Genomic DNA, 18,507 nt, shown 5'->3' with positions numbered 1-18,507 from the left:
GAGAATCATGGGACCATAACCTTGATTTGTGCATCTAAGAACCAATAATGCTGTGTGATCTTCATTGTTTTCTCTCTCGCTCTAGATTTTCTCTCTCTCACTCTCTCTGTAAAAGAAACTCAGTAAAAGTTCAAAGAAAATGAAAGAGAATAAATCAAAAACAAAAAAATTACACAAAATATTCACGATAACAAATTTTGCAAAGAAAAGAACAAATTTGTAGAAAAAAGAGAGGAGAAATGAGGGACAAATAAATATAATGATAAATAATATATAATCATAAAAAGTGTAACAAAGAAGTTGGGTAAAGTGAATAAGAGAATGTGCATACCTAAGAAGAATGAAAGAGTTCTTTTTGTTGAAAGCATGAAACTTTTTTTTTCTTCTTCTTCTTTCCTGCATCATTACACACAGTTACATTTTTGGGGAAAATGGTTCACTTCTTAAATCCAACGTGAATTGAGAAAGTTATATGCTTCATGACGTTGCAGAGAGATATTCTTGGATGGCGTAAGTGGTCTTTTTGAATCATTCAAGAGAAAACTGAGGTTTGAAGGAAAATGTTTGGTTGAATAACTAACGGCTCCCTAACTGCAATTTTGAATTATACAGAATATTAGTTTTCAAAAATAAAGAAGAAAATCATTTTGAATTATGTTTATAATTACTCCATAATTCATAATTCATAATTCAAAATTTAGTTTTTCAAATAAAGAAGTCACAAAATGACAAATATCTCCTCTCGTGTATTTTTAAAACAATAAAATAAAATGTAAGTATAAGGATAAAATTTGAATAAAATAAAATGACAGTTAAGTGGGAAATCCCTTTTATATATAGGTATAGGTTATCAAACTTATTATTATTATTAATAATATTATTATCTTAATTATTATTATTAAATATCCAGTTATGAACGAATATTATCGATAAATATTTATTCGCGCTTAATTAGAGATGAATTTAACCGATAGATATGAAAAATATAATAATTTTTTTATCTTTTATATACATAAGTAAAATTTGTGGTAATTAGCAACGAATTTTCATTGGTAAATCAATAATTTCTTGTAGTGTTTAGATTCAATTAATATAATCAAAAATATCTAAATTTTCACACTTCATCCATTTCAACGTACGAAATAATCAAGTATCCACAAATAACTCATATTCAATATCACTCATGCCAAAAATTCATTAACATACATACATCAACACTTAAATCTACTTGAGAAAGATGCATACAATGAATTTGACTCAAATATTTGTTATACTACCTTCAATATGTTACCTATCAATACACCTACATGAACTTAGGATTTAAGTCCTTTCATATGACAGGTTAAATCCATATGATAGGGTAAATCCATATGACATGTCAGACCAATTATCTTTCAACTCGCATACTTAATCATATGAACATCTATCACCTCTCACCACCTGATAGTTTTCATCTATATGATTTCAATATACCAATAGTGTGTGGATATTTTCTTCTAGATGAATCTCTAATTTAATGCATATCCTAAAGACTTTCCCCACAATATTTTTTTTCCCTAAAAGTACATTGTCTCGATCACACTCCCTCGTCGGCTTCTCACCACTTGATATCTTAGTCTATGTGACCTAGATCATTAGTGAAGTTGGATGATCTTTGTTACAACATAGGAGTCAATGCTTAATACTCACATTATCCCAAATGTATTAGCTCAATTGCATATGAATTCCACCATTTTCAGTAAATCATTTTCATACAATACAAATCATCTAAGAATTTCACAAATTAATTGAATACACAAACTAACATTCACTTTGCATTTATAAAAGTATTCATACATTATCCAATTCAAAAGAGACAAGAATAAAGAAAGCAAGAAAAAAATATATTATCTTTTACCTTGCAAAAATGTTATGTGATTAAGCGAAAGTTGGGTTGAGATTAGACTTAGTTGTAGTAAAGTTGACCTAATCTGCACTATAGAACCTTGATCCATGATCATACCACATCATTAGGACATTGAACTAATAGAGACTAATACTAGGACCAAAAAACTCACATGCAAACACATGTGTATCTAGGTACACACAAAAAGTACAAAACTAACTAAAAAACAAAAAAGAAACATAATTTGATGTGAGTTGATTAAGAGATGAAGCATTAATAGACACTTTCAAGAATTGGATCAAGATTCTACAATCAATTCAAGAACACAACAAGAACAAGAAAACCATTAGAAACCCATTTCAAGAACACAAATCAAGAAATCCATGGCAAACCCATTTCAAGAACATGAACCGAATAGAACATCAACAAGTAATTCCAACCGATTAAAACAAGAACCAGTGGCAAACTATTGATTGGAAACATTCAATAGCAACATTTGCCGATTGAAAATCAAGAACAAGAATCAAAACATGTTTTAGAGTTTTTGATATAGAATGGGTATGGAAGAAGAAGATGATGAGTTGAAGAAACTTATGTGGTTGAAGACAATGAGAGTGATCACACCACTTGGATGGTGGAAGGCTCCAAGATGAGTGAGAGTCATAAGATAAGACAAAGAGAAGGAGAGCAAGTCTCACAAAGAAACCACTCAAATTCTAGAGAGTAACTTCACTTTCAATTTCAATATTCAACTTGTGATACAAGGCACCATGTACCTCTATTTATACAAGGCAAGGGAGTTGGAAGAGTCACTCTTCTAGTTCCTTCTCTGAAATAGCGCCTAAGAGAGAAAGGAGTTGGAAGAGTCTTTCTAGTTCCTTCTCTAAAGTAGCACCTAAGAGCCTTACATGAGAGGTGTCTTTTGGTTTTCCTCTTTGGCACTTTCCTAAGACTACTCCTATATTATTTACAAAAGATATTAATTGGCTTGGACCTCATATTTTGAGAAAACTAATAAGAAGAACTTCAAATGCTTTGGGCTTTGTCCATTTCTCCTATTAATGAGGTCTTTATTTGTTTGTTGAGATAACCCTTCAAGTATAGCATCCTTGGTCATCTTCATGTATTTTTGGTTCATATCATAATTGAACTTACGCTAACCAAAAATTTGATTAGACAATTTTATTTTATTCACTGTCAAGAGTCTAAAGATGGTCTCTGATCTCAATCTGATGCAAAATGGAGTCAGATTTCTAGAGAGAAGACAAAGAAAAAAATATAGAGAAATAGTGATTATGTTTAAATTAGACATGAATAAAAAAAAATCATGTAAACTTTTTATTTTAATAATAAAATATTCAAATGTGATTTTAGTTATACTATTTTTTTAGATCTTATATAATAACAATTAATTTAGTGTAACTTCTTGCTATATTTTATAAACAATAGCAATTTAAAATAATAACATTTTGATACGTATATAACTTCACAACACATACATGTTAATAACAATAAAAACACACAAAAGTTAATTAAATAATACGCGTATATTGTCATTAATTAATAACACTCATACAATACATGTATATAACTTTATCTAGACATAGAAAATAATTAATAACACTGGATTGTCTTTCATTTACATTCGGGTCTTTCCCATTAGAGAAATTAAATACGTGCAACAAATTTAAATTACTTGACTCTTAAAGAAAATTCAATCCATAAATATTTATAATAAAATTAACTTTATATTTTTCATAAAGTTATGAATAATACAAATGTAAAACTGATATATGATATTTTCATAAATATTTATATAAAAAAATCATGTATATTTATATATAATTATTAAATATGTTTTTTATAAAATTACACAAATTCTACACTCTTTTTTACCTCGCTAACCTTCCTCGACTATTCGAAAAATATTGCATCGAGGTCCTTTTACATTACATAAGTTCCACCTTAAATGTTTAAAAAATGTTTCATTCTGTACATTATGAATAAGAAAAGTTACTATAAATATTTAAAAATAAAAAATTATATAATTTTATAACACATCATCAATATTTAGAGTAATTTTTTAAAATAATATAAATACAAAATTTAAATATATAGTATTAATTACTTTATATATATATATTATAGGTATGCAATTCACTCAAAAGAATTTCAAAAAGATCATACAAAAAATTATAAATATCAACATGCAAAATAACTTCTAAGTTTGTCTAGAAGTGTTACTTGAATACAAACATAATATAAAAATAAAGTCACACAAATCACACTAAAAAGTAAGTTGATAGAAAGTTAAGATTAAGCCTAAGGTATACTAAGATAAATAAAACTAAAGTTACCAAAACTATTCTTTTCTTTCTCAGAGAAATCTTGTCACCTAAATAGGTGATAGGGCTTGGGCCTATCCATCCTACTAGGTCGTGTCCTAACAATACTACTCGTTGGACAAGCCACTTTGTCCTCAAAGTGAATTGTTGGATCAATTTGGGTCAATTGAGTAATCTTAGAGTAAGGGTGTAATGACTGTTTGGGTCACTGGTGTGGGTTTTTGATGAGGGAGCATAAGGTTTCTTTTGTGGTTAGTGGAAGGTGTTGATCAAGAGTGATCAAGTGCCTTGAAGAATTCAAAGTGTGCTTTGAAGAATCCAAATCCTATGTGTTTGATGCAAGGCTGTGTTGCTGCTGTGTTTTGGGAGGGATCTAGGTAGTTTTCTTTGTAATCCACTCCTTTATTGAATCTAAAGCTAATGTGTTTTAAATCTTTTTTGAAATAAAGTGTTTTTTCAACTAAGTAAAAAACAACCTGTTGTTTTGTCGAATCAACCGGTTGTTTTACTCTTAGGAGTTTTTGAAAAGGTTGAAAAATGTTTAAGTTTGGTTGACTTAACTGCCAAACCAAACAATTGGTTGTTTCGTGGTTTCAACCGATTGTTTCTTTGAAAATCCTAACAGAATTTTGTTTTGGTGGTTGAATGTGCTTTAAATGATTTCCAACTGAATACGCTCCTTCATTAAATGCTTTGACCAATCTTTGGAAAATATAAATAGTTTGTTTATGTTTTCAAACAAGCGAGAGAAACAGATTTGAGTTTTTCAGTTGTGAAAGAGTTAATTCAAGATTTGAACATTCACATCAAAGCTTTGGGTTTTCTAAGAGAGTGGAATAGGAATGCATTTGTATTGATTTCAGATTGTTCTGTAAACAAGTGTAATCTCTTCTCAACCTTCTGTATTTCTGGTGTTGTGTTGTCAAGGAGTGTTGTGTGCTCTTGAGGTGGTCAAGATCAATATTCTTGGTGTGTGAATTACCAAAGTGAATGTGTGTCTTGAAGGGTTCAAGGTCACTGCTTTGGTGGATTGCCCAGTGGTTTTCTGGGGACTGGATGTAGCTCTTGGTTTAAGAGTGAACCAACATAAATTGTTGGTGTATCTTTCTCTTACCCTTAAACTCATTTAAATTCAGTTTTTAGCTTTACTGGTATAAACAATCGATTGTTTTTCTGTTGCTTTGCAGTTTTATTGTTCTTGTTCTTGGCTAACCTGATTTCTGTTCTGGATTCATACAAAGAATTTTGTTAAACTTTAAAAAGATTTCAAAAACCTCCCTTAAACAATTCACCTCCGATTGTGTGTTGTAATCTGGTTTGATTACTTAGTGGATTGCCTAGTGGTTTTCTGGGGACTGGATGTAGCTCTTGGTTTAAGAGTGAATCAGTATAAACTGTTGGTGTATCTTTCTCTTACCCTTAAACTCATTTAAATTCTGTTTTTAGCTTTACTGGTATAAACAACCGATTGTTTTTCTGTTGCTTTGCAGTTTTATTGTTCTTGTTCTTGGCTAACTTGATTTCTGTTCTAGATTCATACAAAGAATTTTGTTAAACTTTAAAAAGATTTCAAAAACCTCCCTTAAACAATTCACCTCCCCCCCTCTCGTTTAAGGCCATATATTCTAACAATTGGCATCAAGAGTTTGGTACTTGAAAAATATTCAAGTTTGATCCTAAAATCTTTTTTTTATGGCTGAAAAACTACCTTTTGGGGAGGGTGCCTCAATTAACAGGCCAGCTCTGTTCTGTGGTTTGAATTATCAATTTTGGAAAGTTAGAAATTTGGGATGCAATTGAAAATGGCCCTTTTATTCCTAAATTTGAAAAGCATGGATCTTCTATTGAAAAACCTTGGTCTCAATGGACTGGTGCTGAAAATAAAAAAGCCAAGTTTGATTGCATTGCCAAGAATATCATAACCTTTGTTTTGAATTCAGATGAATTTTTCAGGATCTCACAATGTGCACCGGCTAAGGAAATGTGGGATACTCTAGAAGTCATCTATGAAGGAACAAATGATGTGAAGAGAGATAGGAAACATACTCTAATACAAGAGTATGAGATGTTTCGAATGCTCAAGGGAGAATCAATTGTTGAAGTGCAAAAGAGATTCACTCACATCATCAACCATCTAATGAGCCTTGGGAAAACCTTTGATAAAGAGGAGCTAAACATCAAGATTCTCAAGTGTCTTGATAGATCTTGGCAACCTAAGGTAACGACAATCTCTGAAATAAAGGACTTAACATCCTTGACTACGGCTTCCTTGTTTGGTAAGCTCAGAGAACATGAGTTGGAGATGAATAGACTCAATGTTCAAGAAAGTGAGGACAAGCATGTAAGGAACATTGCCTTGAAAGTTGTCAAGCACAAGAAGAAGCAAGATTCAAGTGATGAAAATGAGGAAGAAAATCTAAGTTTGCTGTCTAAAAAGTTTAGGAAATTCTTGAAGAGAAATCGCAACAAAGAAAGGTATGGAAACAAGAAAACTAGTGATTTCAATTCTAACAATTATACTTGCTTTGGTTGTGGTGAACAAGGGCATATAAAAGCTAATTGCCCAAATAAATAAGGCAATGAAAAGAAATCAAACAATAAGGAAAAGATAGGGAAATCAAAAAGAGCATATATTGCTTGGGATGAAAATGAAGTCTCATCATCAACCTCCTCATCAAGTGAAGATGAATAAGCCAATCTTTGTTTAATGGTAGAAGGAGATGATGATTCAAGCAGCTCAAGCAGTGTAAGTTCTTGTGCTTCCTTAAGTGCTGAAAATTATAGCCAACTTCTTCAAGCTTTTAAAGAAACTCATGAAGAAGCTAACCGATTGGTTCTCTCAAACAACCGATTGAAAGGGTTGAATAACTGGCTTGAAGAAGAATTGGAAAAGTCAAAAAATGATTTTGAAAATCTTGAAATGCATTGCAAAAACTCTTCTCATTTGTGTAACTCTAAAGTTTGTGAAAATTGTAAAACTCTTGAAAGTAAAGTCCACTACCTTGTAAAAACTGTGGATAAACTCTCAATCCCTCATAAATAAATAAAAAATTATTTTATTTTTTCTACAAAAAAAAAAATCATAACTGACTCACTTTATTATTGTAGTGTGACTTTTATTTTATTTTATTTTAAAAAAATTAAATTTAATGTAACAAGAAAAAAGTATGTTTTATTTTAATCATCTAAAGAAGTTAATATTAAAAATAAGAGTGGATTTAAGTAAAGTTTTGATACAACCCAACTAGACAAGGAGATAACCAAGGACACAACAGACACTTCACAATTCAGTCAATTATCTCAGCATCCAAGACAAGGCTCCACCAAACTTCAGAAGGATCTCAGCAGAAGAAGAGTTGGACATAGGCCAGAGCATCAAATGTTCTTTCTTATAGTCTTTTTAAAAGACAAGTTTATGTAAATAAATTGCACTCACTTTGGGGGTCCAAATAGAAGAATAAGCTAGAGTATGGTTCACTTAGTATATTTTGGGCTTGTGCCAAAACCCACATTTCATGACAATGCACCTAGGATTATGGTTTTTAACTTAGTTTCTAGAAACTAGGTCTAAGGGGGCGACATTGACCTAGAGTTAAATCCTAGGTTGCCCCTCTCTTCTCCCTTTCCCTCTCTTCTCTCATCTTGCCCACCAAGGCACCCATCTCCTATAAATAGGGTGTCTTGCCTCATGTAATGGGACCTTGAATTTGGAAATAGAAAAGAAACTCTACAGGAGTGTTTAGTGAGTCTTGAGTGCTCTCAAATTGGGTCTTATCTTGAGTGTAGTGCACCTCAAGTGGTGGCTCTTCACCACTCATCTTAGAGTCTCTTCCCCCCTCCAAGTGGCGTGACCACACCTTCATCATCCTAAGCCTTTCTTTCCTTTTCATCTTTTAATTTCTTCCTTTGCGCCATTTTCCATTCCTTTTATGTTCTTGTGTTGCTCTTTTCCATTCATTTTTTTTTTATCTTGTTCTCTTCCATCTTATATGTTCTTCATTTCGCACATCATCATCTTAATCACCATATAATTGTGTTTTATCTTTGCCCTCTAGAAGAGAACATTCACATTTGTATCCAGTGTCAATCTTCTTTGGGTTTCTCACCGTACTCTTCTTAAAACCAAAAACTCATACACAATTGAAATGTGCAATCCTAAAACCAACTCAAATCAAGTTTTACATTTAAAATTTATTAATAAAAAATAATATAAAGAAGAGATTTCATTAAAATATTTTGTGGAAAAACTTTGATAAGATACTCTCATACATTTACATACATATATAAAGAAAATATTTGCAAAATAAAACTTTAATTATTTTTAATCAATCCTTCTAACAACCCTTATACTTGAATGCCTTTATATTTTTTATCTTAATTGAATGAATTAAAACAAGAATAAAATTTTAATTTTTCAGCAACAGAAATATTTCTTTTTATAATTAATGAAATTTTAATTTAGAAAAAATTTCCTTACGCAGGCTGACCCAAAGATCCATGGGCTACCTCTTATGCGGGACAGACTAGTGAAATGAGTCACACTCCTTGTGCGGGGAAGGCCAACTTGACCAGCATTTATGTGGGCTAAAGGCAGGACGAACCTATGCGGGGCGGGCCAACCCGCACTGCCACCCTTACTTGACGTGGACTAATCTTAACTAAACCTAACATGAGTTGGACCTAACTCAGCCTAACCTGGACTTAGCCTAACCAACCTGACAAGACCCAACTCGACTAACTTCACCTGAGCCTATCTTAGATTGAACTAGGTCTGATATAGTCCAAGTTGATTTAGGTTCAGCTTGATCCTGTGATAGCTTGACTTGAGTTTAAAAAATTATTTACTCTATATTTAATCCAAATTCAATTAATTAGATTGAAATTAAAATATAAATATAAATTTAAAACAAATTTATTAAAATAGATTTAAATTAATATAAATTTAAATTATTTGATCTAAATCCAATTGATTGAATTGGATTTAAAATTTAAAAATATAAAATTAAATTTAAGATAAATCTATTAAAATAGATTTAAAGTAAAACATATTATTATAAATTTAATTTGAAGATTCGATTTTTCTTTCATAAAAAGACATTATCTACCGTTATATTAAAATCCTATAAGTTAACCTAATTTTGTAGGATTAGGATATCCTTCTACCTTTTTTTAAATATATATTTCTCTTTTATTGATAAAAAAAAAGGAACAAACATAAAATAAATGTCCTTTCCTATCGGGATATTGTCTTCTAGAAACTAGTTTTAAAATGTACTAAATTTAACACTTCCTAGAATAACTTTTTGAAATTTTAAAACTTCCAGAAAATATCTCTTACAAGTATGTTGAAAGCTTGACATTTTTTTAAAGTACTTCCTCATATGTGATAAATTTTAATATTTCAAAACATACTTTAAAAAAAAAATAGTTTTTGAAAAACTATAAAATTAAGAAGTCCAACTAACAATTAGAAATTTATATGCTTGCAAACGTTCACTTTGTCGGCAATAGAATGGTACAATGGGCAGTTAAAGTTTGTTCTTGGTAGGAAAAAAGTTGTTTTTGGATGTACTCACTTAAAAAAAACAAGTGTCTTTGAAATATAGATTAAAGAATATTTTACATATTATATTGAATATTTAATTATTTAAGAAAGTTATTGTAGCATTTTTTTTTCTTTTAATGTAGTGAATATTGAGATTTAGTAAACATGTATTACTTATAATAATTTGTTTACTTGATGACATTAATTAGTGATTGAATCACAATATTTTTGGCTTATTTAAAGTGACCTACGTATTTTATAGGAAAGAGTAAAATTTATGGGGAAAACATTTAACCCCTAAACCATAGAAAACATAAAAAGTAATCTGAAAGGGACATGCATGCAGGAGATGAGAAAGGTAGTAGAAGATGATAATATTGTGATTTAAACAAATACACAACCAACTATTTGAGTAATACATTGATTTTTATCCCACCTTCCTTTTTGCCCATTTCATTGTGGACAAATGAAGCGTTTTACTAAATGAAGGACACAAACATAATGAAGGTTACAATGGAGGATAGATGAGAAGACAAAAAGAAACTAAGGGGGAGAGAGAGTAAATTTAGTTTCCCTTGGAAAATTATAGGGAAATCTCTCGGCCACAACTGATAATTCAGAAACTGGGAAATGCCTTTCAAGCAATCACTGTTATAAATTTGATAACAGTTGACATAAAATGTACAGTGTTCCCCCCGATATCTAACTAGTCAGAAGACAAACAACGGGTGTGATCACACTTGCTGCATCTGCAAACTCAATCATTACATCTATAACAACGCAATAATAAGAGGAAAAAGAATGAAAACTTTTCTTTCTTCCTTTACTTTATGCTTTTTATCTGCCTCATTTTGTTTTAAGTATTCTTGGGGTGTTTCAATTGGTTTTCCTTTGGTTGTAGTGTGTTTGATATTAACACATGTTACCCCTGCGACAGGTAAGAACACCAGCTCCAGAGGTAAGGGTACCAACCAAAGAAGATGATTTGGCCCCCAAACTTGAGGCTCTAGCATAGCTCGCTGCAGCTCCTGCTCCTGAAGAAGTGAAAAAGGCTCCATTCAGCAAAAGGTCTCCTTCAGATCTCCAATTCCAACTTTTCCATACGGATGAACCAGTATCTACTCTCTTTGTCACCTGTTCACATTGAATTTCCCATTTTTAATAAAAAAAGTTCATCATCATCATCGGCGGTAACACCATTACGTGGGTAGGCATTTTATTACCTCTTTGGCAAAAGGATTCACAGGAGCAAGGTATCTGTTGCCTTGGCTGTTAATTGTGGGCTCAGCACTGCCACCAATTGCATACATTACCCAGTGGGTATAGTCATTGTTAACCACGTGGAAATACCCGTGTCTGCATCTGCGTTATCCATAAACAATTCCTTGTTAACATATATAAATCCTCTGTCAGTAGATGTCCTTTTTAATTTACTAAACAACTTAATTAAGATTCAAAATGTATTTTAAGATCCAAAAATGCATTCTGGAATAATGTATTTTATAAATCTGAAGCAGAGCACCTTCAAATTACGGGTGCAATGGCCACTATTAAAACTTATTAAATTAAAATGGGCTTCCGATGACCCAACACAAAACATGATGCAGGCGGGCCCAAGAACCTCGTGAGATAAATGAAGAAGCCAAGGATGCAAACAGCGGACCCAACATCTCTCAAAAGGAAAAATAATAATATAATTTAATTGTGATAGTTGATTAGATAGAAAGTTATCCAATCATTGAGTTATAGAGTGGGAAATATCATAAAGTGATCTGTAATTGGATGGCAAAATTGAAAAGTAAAGGTCAAACAAAATTGATCTCTTCTTGGATGCTTAAAAGATGTTAGTTACCTGGGCATTCTTTGGATAAGTCCCTCCCCAAAATGGTTGTAAGCAATGGTCACTTGCATCTGCTTGTCGCGGACATAAGAGTCACTGTGACCCAGAAGCATGACCTGTATAATTTTAAAGGCAATTACAAGAAATTAGCATCACCAATATTTTAAGGAAAATGCTTGGTATTTTTACTAGGATACATAAAAATTTTGTCTTTTATAATTTTTAATATTTTAACTGATATCTTCCAACCCTGGTTAGCTAGATCTGTGTTTGAACTAAAAGGAAAGGTGGAAGAGACAAGCATTAAGTATTTATTTTGGTTTGGTTATAAATTATAATTTATTAAAAATGAAAGAAAAAAGAGAATGTGGTGGTATTAGTGTTTGTGTTAATAAATGAATGATGTGACATGTGGCAATGGAAAGTAGGGATATACCTCGTTGTGGTGGGTGAAGTAGTTGTTGGAGATGGTAATGGCAGTGGAACCCATAACGGCGTCGATAAGTCCATCAGCGCAAGTGGAGAGGGAGTTATGGTCGATCCAAATGTGGCTTGAACCAAAGATGGAGATGCCATCCCCGTCAGCCATCGTTCTCCATCCGTAGTGGGAGGGGGAACTGCGAACCATGGCGTTGCCCGTTTGCTTGCAGTCGTGAATGTGGAGGCCGTGGATGATGACGTTCGTGATGAACTGGACGGTAATGCAGGCGCCGTAGGCGATATGGACGTTGGCGCCGCGTCCGTCGATGGTCTTGAAGCTGTTCATTATCAGCTCCTGCTTCAGCGTGATCACCATGTCCCTCTTGAACACGATCCACAGGGGACGGTCCTGGATCACGGCGTGCCGGAGCGTCCCCGGTTTCGGGTTCACCGGGTCGTCGTCGTTCGGGTCCGACACAACATAGTAGCGGCCATCGCGCCCGCCGATCGCGTTGCGGCCGAAGCCGATGCCGCAGTTGGCGAGCCGCTTTCGCCGGAGGTACCACCGCTTGTCGCACCGCCAGCAGTCATCGATTGGGTTCCCCGTCCCGCATGAGAAGAAATTCAGATTCCTTCTAGCCGTCGAATTGCGTATGCTCCTGTTTTAAGTCATACATAAATTAAATTAGAAAGACACGTACGTTATAACTAAGGGAAAAGTTTCTTTACTCAGCTCGGAGTTTTCATCTATTCTTTTCAGAAGAAAATTCATCTTACTTCCTGGATTCGAAAAATGATTAGAGAGGCCTAGATCAGTACTTGTTTCTAGTCTTAACTACTGTTTAAGTTTATATTTTATAATTATTATACAAAAAGGTTAATAAGATTTTCTTGTGAATATAAAGGCTGAAGCAAGGAGATAGACAAAGGACAAATAAATAGAGAAAGAAACTGACAAAAGGACATGATAAAAAAATAAAAAGAAAGTGAGAAAAGAGAGTAGAAGTGTGATCAAATAAAAAAGTTATGAATATGACGTGTTTTTTTTATTCACGTCAGACAATTTGATATCGATGAATATGGATATTTTGAACTGTGTACATCCATATGCTCTTATATTACATGATTGGTATCTAGAGCAACACTTGTATAAGAGTTGTAGCATGTTAGTAAAAAAACAAAAATATTTGTTAGAGTTGATAAATAATTTGTGATATGATAGACGTGATGAAATGAAAGAATGAATTGAAAATTAAAAGGAGTTAATGATAAACAGTTTAATATGCAAGTGGGAATGAATATATGATTGATATTTATGCATGGGTGTGGTGAGTCGGTCATGTGGGTCTACAGGGATAGAATGATACGGTGCATACGGAAAATCGGGGGTTGGAATCAAGCATAATTTATCTGGTAGAAATAAATGTGAAGGTGGGGGAGATCTAGTTTCTGCTTAGTACTTTAGGGTGTCGGTGGCGAAAAGCGTTATTATTAATTTCCTAAATGATGGTCATTTAATAAGCTCATGGAGGTCTCATTGAATAGCATAATGTGTCAGACAGACAGCAGATGCAGGATCGGCCAAAATACAACTATGACTAGAAAGTATTACGGTGGAACCAGATCTGATCTGCATTTTGGAGCCATTTCTTGCAGACAGGCTGGAGAGAGGAACATCATTCATGTGCATTACCCCACCCTGTTCCAAGATGTGGGAGTGGGAGCTGCATAAGTTCCCAACACTCTGAATTCAACTTTGTATATTTTGTTCTACTGCCAGAGATCTAAAGAGGGCAAATGCAATCAATGATGCACAAAACAGTCCTCATCTACTCATATGAGACTCTACGTAGGACCAAATCATCATTTGGAATGGTTGATGCATTATTTTATCCAAATCAATAGGAGAATGCAAAGTGACTCTAATGATTCTCATTTTGGTTTTCATCATGTTTAAAACTATAAATCCATGTGAGTAAAAATAACACCCTAACCAGCTTTACTCCTTACAATATATCAAGACTTTCCTGTAGGTCATATATTAGATATTAAGAAGGGAATTTATGCTATAGTTATATGATTAAAATAGTCTTGTTTGCCGAATCAAGATGAAAATAACTCTCACCTACTGTCTACTAGTGAATGTGATTTGGGAAGCAATTAAGGGGACCATTAGTCTAAAAATGTGAAGAAGAAATGAAATGACAGGTATACCCAAGGCTCAATGACTTAATGATGTCATTAGTAATGAAACTTGGACTTTAGGTACAAAAAGGTGTTTGTACTTGAAAAGCAATTTTAGGATAAGGAAAATAAAAAAAGACAAGAAAATTATATGAACGAAATGGTCGGATCTCGAGACACTGGCATGTGGTTAAGCTGGCAAATGGAATATAAACGCTTCAATTTTTAAGAGATCTCATCTGCATAGAACATGGGGTTGATTCCTTAGAACCGTGTAAGGGAACTTCAGAACGTGAAGAATTAATTAAAGCATGAACTACATTTATCAATTGTGAAAAAAAAGAAAGAATTTTGAAAACTAATGGCACCGTGACTAAAGGGAATAACAACCCTGCTCAATACGTCAGTGTGTGAAAGGCATCGAAGAATAAGCTCACAAATCTTGGAATCAAATACTATTATTTTTTCTCGTTTTCTTTACATATGATCCTAAACTATTGTGTGATAAAACTATACACTTAAACTTTTCCTACAGGTGACAATTTCGAGCATTAAAGACTTATCTTCTGATATAGTTCACATAATATTTTGCTCAACTCATATAAGAGTCAAAACACTAACACTTTAGTACTAAAATATAATCTTTCAAAAGAAACAATAGGTCATTCCCAATCAATTATTAGCTTAGAACTTTTCAGGAGATTTTGTTTTGCAGAGGTGATATTTTTTCCAACAAGGAAATTTGCTCTAAAATCCCTTTGGCATTTGTTATGATGTGGATATCTTACCCTGTACTAAACAGGCATAGATTTGGGGTAACCCCAATAATGGAAAGCCGTTGGGATACCCTCTTAATTATCAAAAGAATAACACATATATAGCTTGTAGCTTTCAAATAAAACATAGATAAGTTAACCACTTTGACAGAGTTTTCTTAAAGGAAAAATTCGCTAAAAAGGAATGAAAAGGTTATTATCCAATATTATTATTCCAAGAGGAGGATTCACGAGAACTAATCAAGGGTATGTGTTTTTCTTCTTTGGTCCTGCATCTCAATAATTATTACTACATTAATAACTAAAGCCAAGTGGGTTTGCCATGCTGATTCTCTGTTGATCCTTATATTCTGTTAAATGATCATGTGAGCCCTCTTCTCTAAGCAAATAAAAAATTGTAAACAGTTAAACTAATCTGCGAAGCACATGACCTACGATGAGATGAGATATAAAGCAACCAATAATATTACTAGAAAACAAAAGCAAAAATTTATATAATAAAAATGAATTAACACACAGAAACTGAGGAAAAAGAGAAACAGACAGAGAAAGAAATATTACTCATCAACCATAGAAGCAATCTCCTCTGGATTATCAACTGCATGTTCATTCAAAGCATCCTCCAACCTGAAAATAAACTAAAATAAATCAACTACACTCCACAAATAGCAGAACAGCTAAAACGACACCGTTTAAATTATAACCAAATAAACTCCTCAACAGAATTAATCAACGGCTCAGATTGGTTCTCTTCCGACGGCTCTCATTTTCCCGATTCCACGTGGACGGCCAGATTGTAAAACCCACACCGTCAGTAAATCGTAGAAGCAGCAAACAAAACACTAACCTTTCTGCCATCGACGAATTCTTCAAGCTCTGAACTCGCAACTCCTTATCTCCAACCACATCCCTGTTCAGTCCGGAAAAAAGCATTTCTGAAATCAGACTCTAGAAAACAAATAATCTAAAACAAAAAAAAATGGATAGAATTTGAAGAGGGAAGAAGGTAGAAGCTTGAAGCATTTCTTTGGCTGAGATACCTTGATTCTGTAGCTTTGTCTTTGGTGACCTCATTTTGATTGAGTGCGTTGGTGGCAGCAGAAAGCGTCAGCGCAAGCAGAACGGTGAGAGTGAAGAGTGTGAGAGACAACTGCTTCATTGCTCAGCTGCGTGGTTTTGGAAGTTTCTCTGAACACAAATTACTGTACCTTGTTGTTGGTTGTTAATGTTGTGAGAGGGAGGAGTAGGAGGAGAGAAAAAGGATGGAGCCAGAGAGGAAGGTGAGGGAGAGGGGGTTTAAATAGCAAGGCACGTACATGGGAAGAGAAAGAGAAGGGAGTGGGAGAGACTCTTAACCAGGGTTAAGTTAATCAGGGGAATGAGTAACTAGGAGTAACTAACTTACCACCGCTCTAACTGCCATTAACTACTTTGCTTCTCTCTCTTTCTTCTTTTCCCACCTCGCATCTCTCTCCTCTCTTTCTCATTACGCAATCAATACTCGTCTACACCATTGCTCACAAACCAAACTATATTTTTCATATATCTCTGTTCTAATTTATGAACCATTTTTATTTTATGTTTAACTTTTCTTATTAAGAAAAACAATTATTTGCCTATTCAAACAAGAAAAATTATATGTTAATACTCCACTAATGATTTCACAACCTATTTTTAAAAGTAATATAGTCATTAAGAAAATAAACTTTTATATTTATAAAAAAAAAAAGATGATGAAAGTTTATGTCTCACCCTTTAAACAATGTACAGCATGATATTGATTTTTTGAATAATTTGTTTTGATAATTATGTCTTATTTGTTTTATCCATATATATAATTGAAAAAATTAAAAAAAGTGTATTAATTGTGAAAGATATTTTTCATTTATATTTTATTTTAAAAAATTATACTAACCTTTTCAAATTTAAAAAATACCGTACTAAAAATAACATGTTATTTTTAATTTTTTCAGAAACACATAAATATTGAAAAAAATTATTAAATCTATGTTAATATTTATTATTTAAATCATTTTCATTCTTAAATAAAAAATATACAATACCATGCATATTCAACATGATTTATAATTAGTTGATATTCTATTATTATAAGAAAATATAATGTGAGATTAACCTCTTTATTTATATTAGTGGAAATGTAAGTCCCTATGAATATGTGTATCTAATTTTTTAGGATAATAAAAAATAAAAATATATTTATAATATTTATTAAATAAAAAGTTATTATTAAAATTTATATTGAAATTATAAAAAGATCAATGTAAAATTATAAAAATAAATATTTTTTATTAACTTTGATAATGTTGTAATGCAAAAGCTATTTGTGATAGGTAGTCTATTTTACAAATAACAAAATCAATAAAATAGGTTGTGTTTATGAGGATAAAATTGATAAGAGAATATATACATTAAAAAGGTCAGTAAAAGAATTCTCTTTTATTAATATTTATATGATAATCATATCAATTGTTTTTATGGAAAGAGTTAATATCTTTTATTTATAAAAATCGAAAACAGATATTAAAAAATTTACAGTGATTCATACATTATTTAACAGGATTGCCTCTTTAATTGTCAAATTCTTTCATAGAAGTGTCTCATTCTGTATCAACTTTTATGTTCAATTGGGTGTTACTTGAATGGTATAACAATGATTGAATTAACATGGTTTTAGTGCTTCTAAAACGATAGTGTTTGATTTAGTTCTTAAAATAAATTATATTTTTAAATATTTTATTTATTGAAATATATTATCTCTTGTTTATTTAATAATGTAAAATTGAAATTCATAATTAAAAAAAAAAAGAGCAAATTTTGGCATGTGAGTGGCTAAAGATAAGAAAGGGGCGTCCTGAAAGTTTAGGTAAGTGTACGAATTGTCTCATTATTAAGCAACGTGCCATGTTCTTTTTTTCTATTTCACAAGAACAATCAAGTCAAATATAACACCCTGTCAACTGACACGTGTCCTTTTCCGGATACGCTTTCTCTCTAAAATCTCAAACTTCAATGCATTTTCGGACTTGGATCTCCGTTTTTTCCGGTTCATGTCCAAAATCTAAATTAACAAGAGTTTGCATTTGCATAGTTGGATTCATTTAGTTTAGGGTTAAGCCACTATGATTGAGTTAGTGATGGGATTTAAATATTTTTAATTATGCCATGCATATAAATATTATTTTTTTCATCATTATGAAAAAAAGTTGTTATTTATTTCAGAATTTATTATTATGGTTTCTTGTACAATCATTTATATCATCATAGTTTCAATTTATAGCAATGATTTGGGTCTTGTTTTATACGAAACTTGGAGGAAATGTCGCACATTATAATTTTTTTCTTATTAAATAGACAAATTTTATAATTATCAATTTTTTTTCTATTTATAAGTTTAAAAAAAACTTAGGTTTAATTTTTTTTAGAGATAATATATGGAACGAAATTTTACTATGTACAATGCATCTCTCAATCTGTTATATTTAGTATACATT

General features: G+C 32.1%; 1 protein-coding gene across 1 annotated transcript; it reads right to left on the bottom strand.

Annotated features, from left to right (window-relative positions):
• Positions 1-10,134: 10,134 nt before the first annotated feature.
• Positions 10,135-16,528, bottom strand: LOC137823697 (probable pectate lyase 8). The gene is made up of 7 exons (XM_068628923.1): positions 16,036-16,528; positions 15,843-15,905; positions 15,557-15,622; positions 12,052-12,694; positions 11,628-11,731; positions 10,999-11,137; positions 10,135-10,909 (listed from the first exon to the last, which is right to left on the bottom strand). Exons 1-7 carry the CDS (start codon positions 16,152-16,154, stop codon positions 10,688-10,690), a joined length of 1,356 nt encoding a protein of 451 aa, XP_068485024.1. The 5' UTR covers positions 16,155-16,528; the 3' UTR covers positions 10,135-10,687.
• Positions 16,529-18,507: the final 1,979 nt, after the last annotated feature.

Source organism: Phaseolus vulgaris, chromosome 8 (genome assembly GCF_000499845.2).
Source record: "Phaseolus vulgaris cultivar G19833 chromosome 8, P. vulgaris v2.0, whole genome shotgun sequence".
NCBI classification, from domain to species: Eukaryota; Viridiplantae; Streptophyta; class Magnoliopsida; order Fabales; family Fabaceae; genus Phaseolus; species Phaseolus vulgaris.
This window is presented reverse-complemented; position numbering and strand designations above follow the sequence as displayed.

Bases quoted from the DNA above. Each gene is read 5' to 3' on its own strand.
- LOC137823697 (XM_068628923.1), bottom strand. From the start codon at position 16,154: ATGAAGCAGTTGTCTCTCACACTCTTCACTCTCACCGTTCTGCTTGCG. The intron at 15,906-16,035 runs GTATCTCAGCCA...CGGACTGAACAG, and splicing joins GACAAAGCTACAGAATCAAG to GGATGTGGTTGGAGATAAGG. The intron at 11,138-11,627 runs GTAACTAACATC...TGGATAACGCAG, and splicing joins CTTATCCAAAGAATGCCCAG to ATGCAGACACGGGTATTTCC.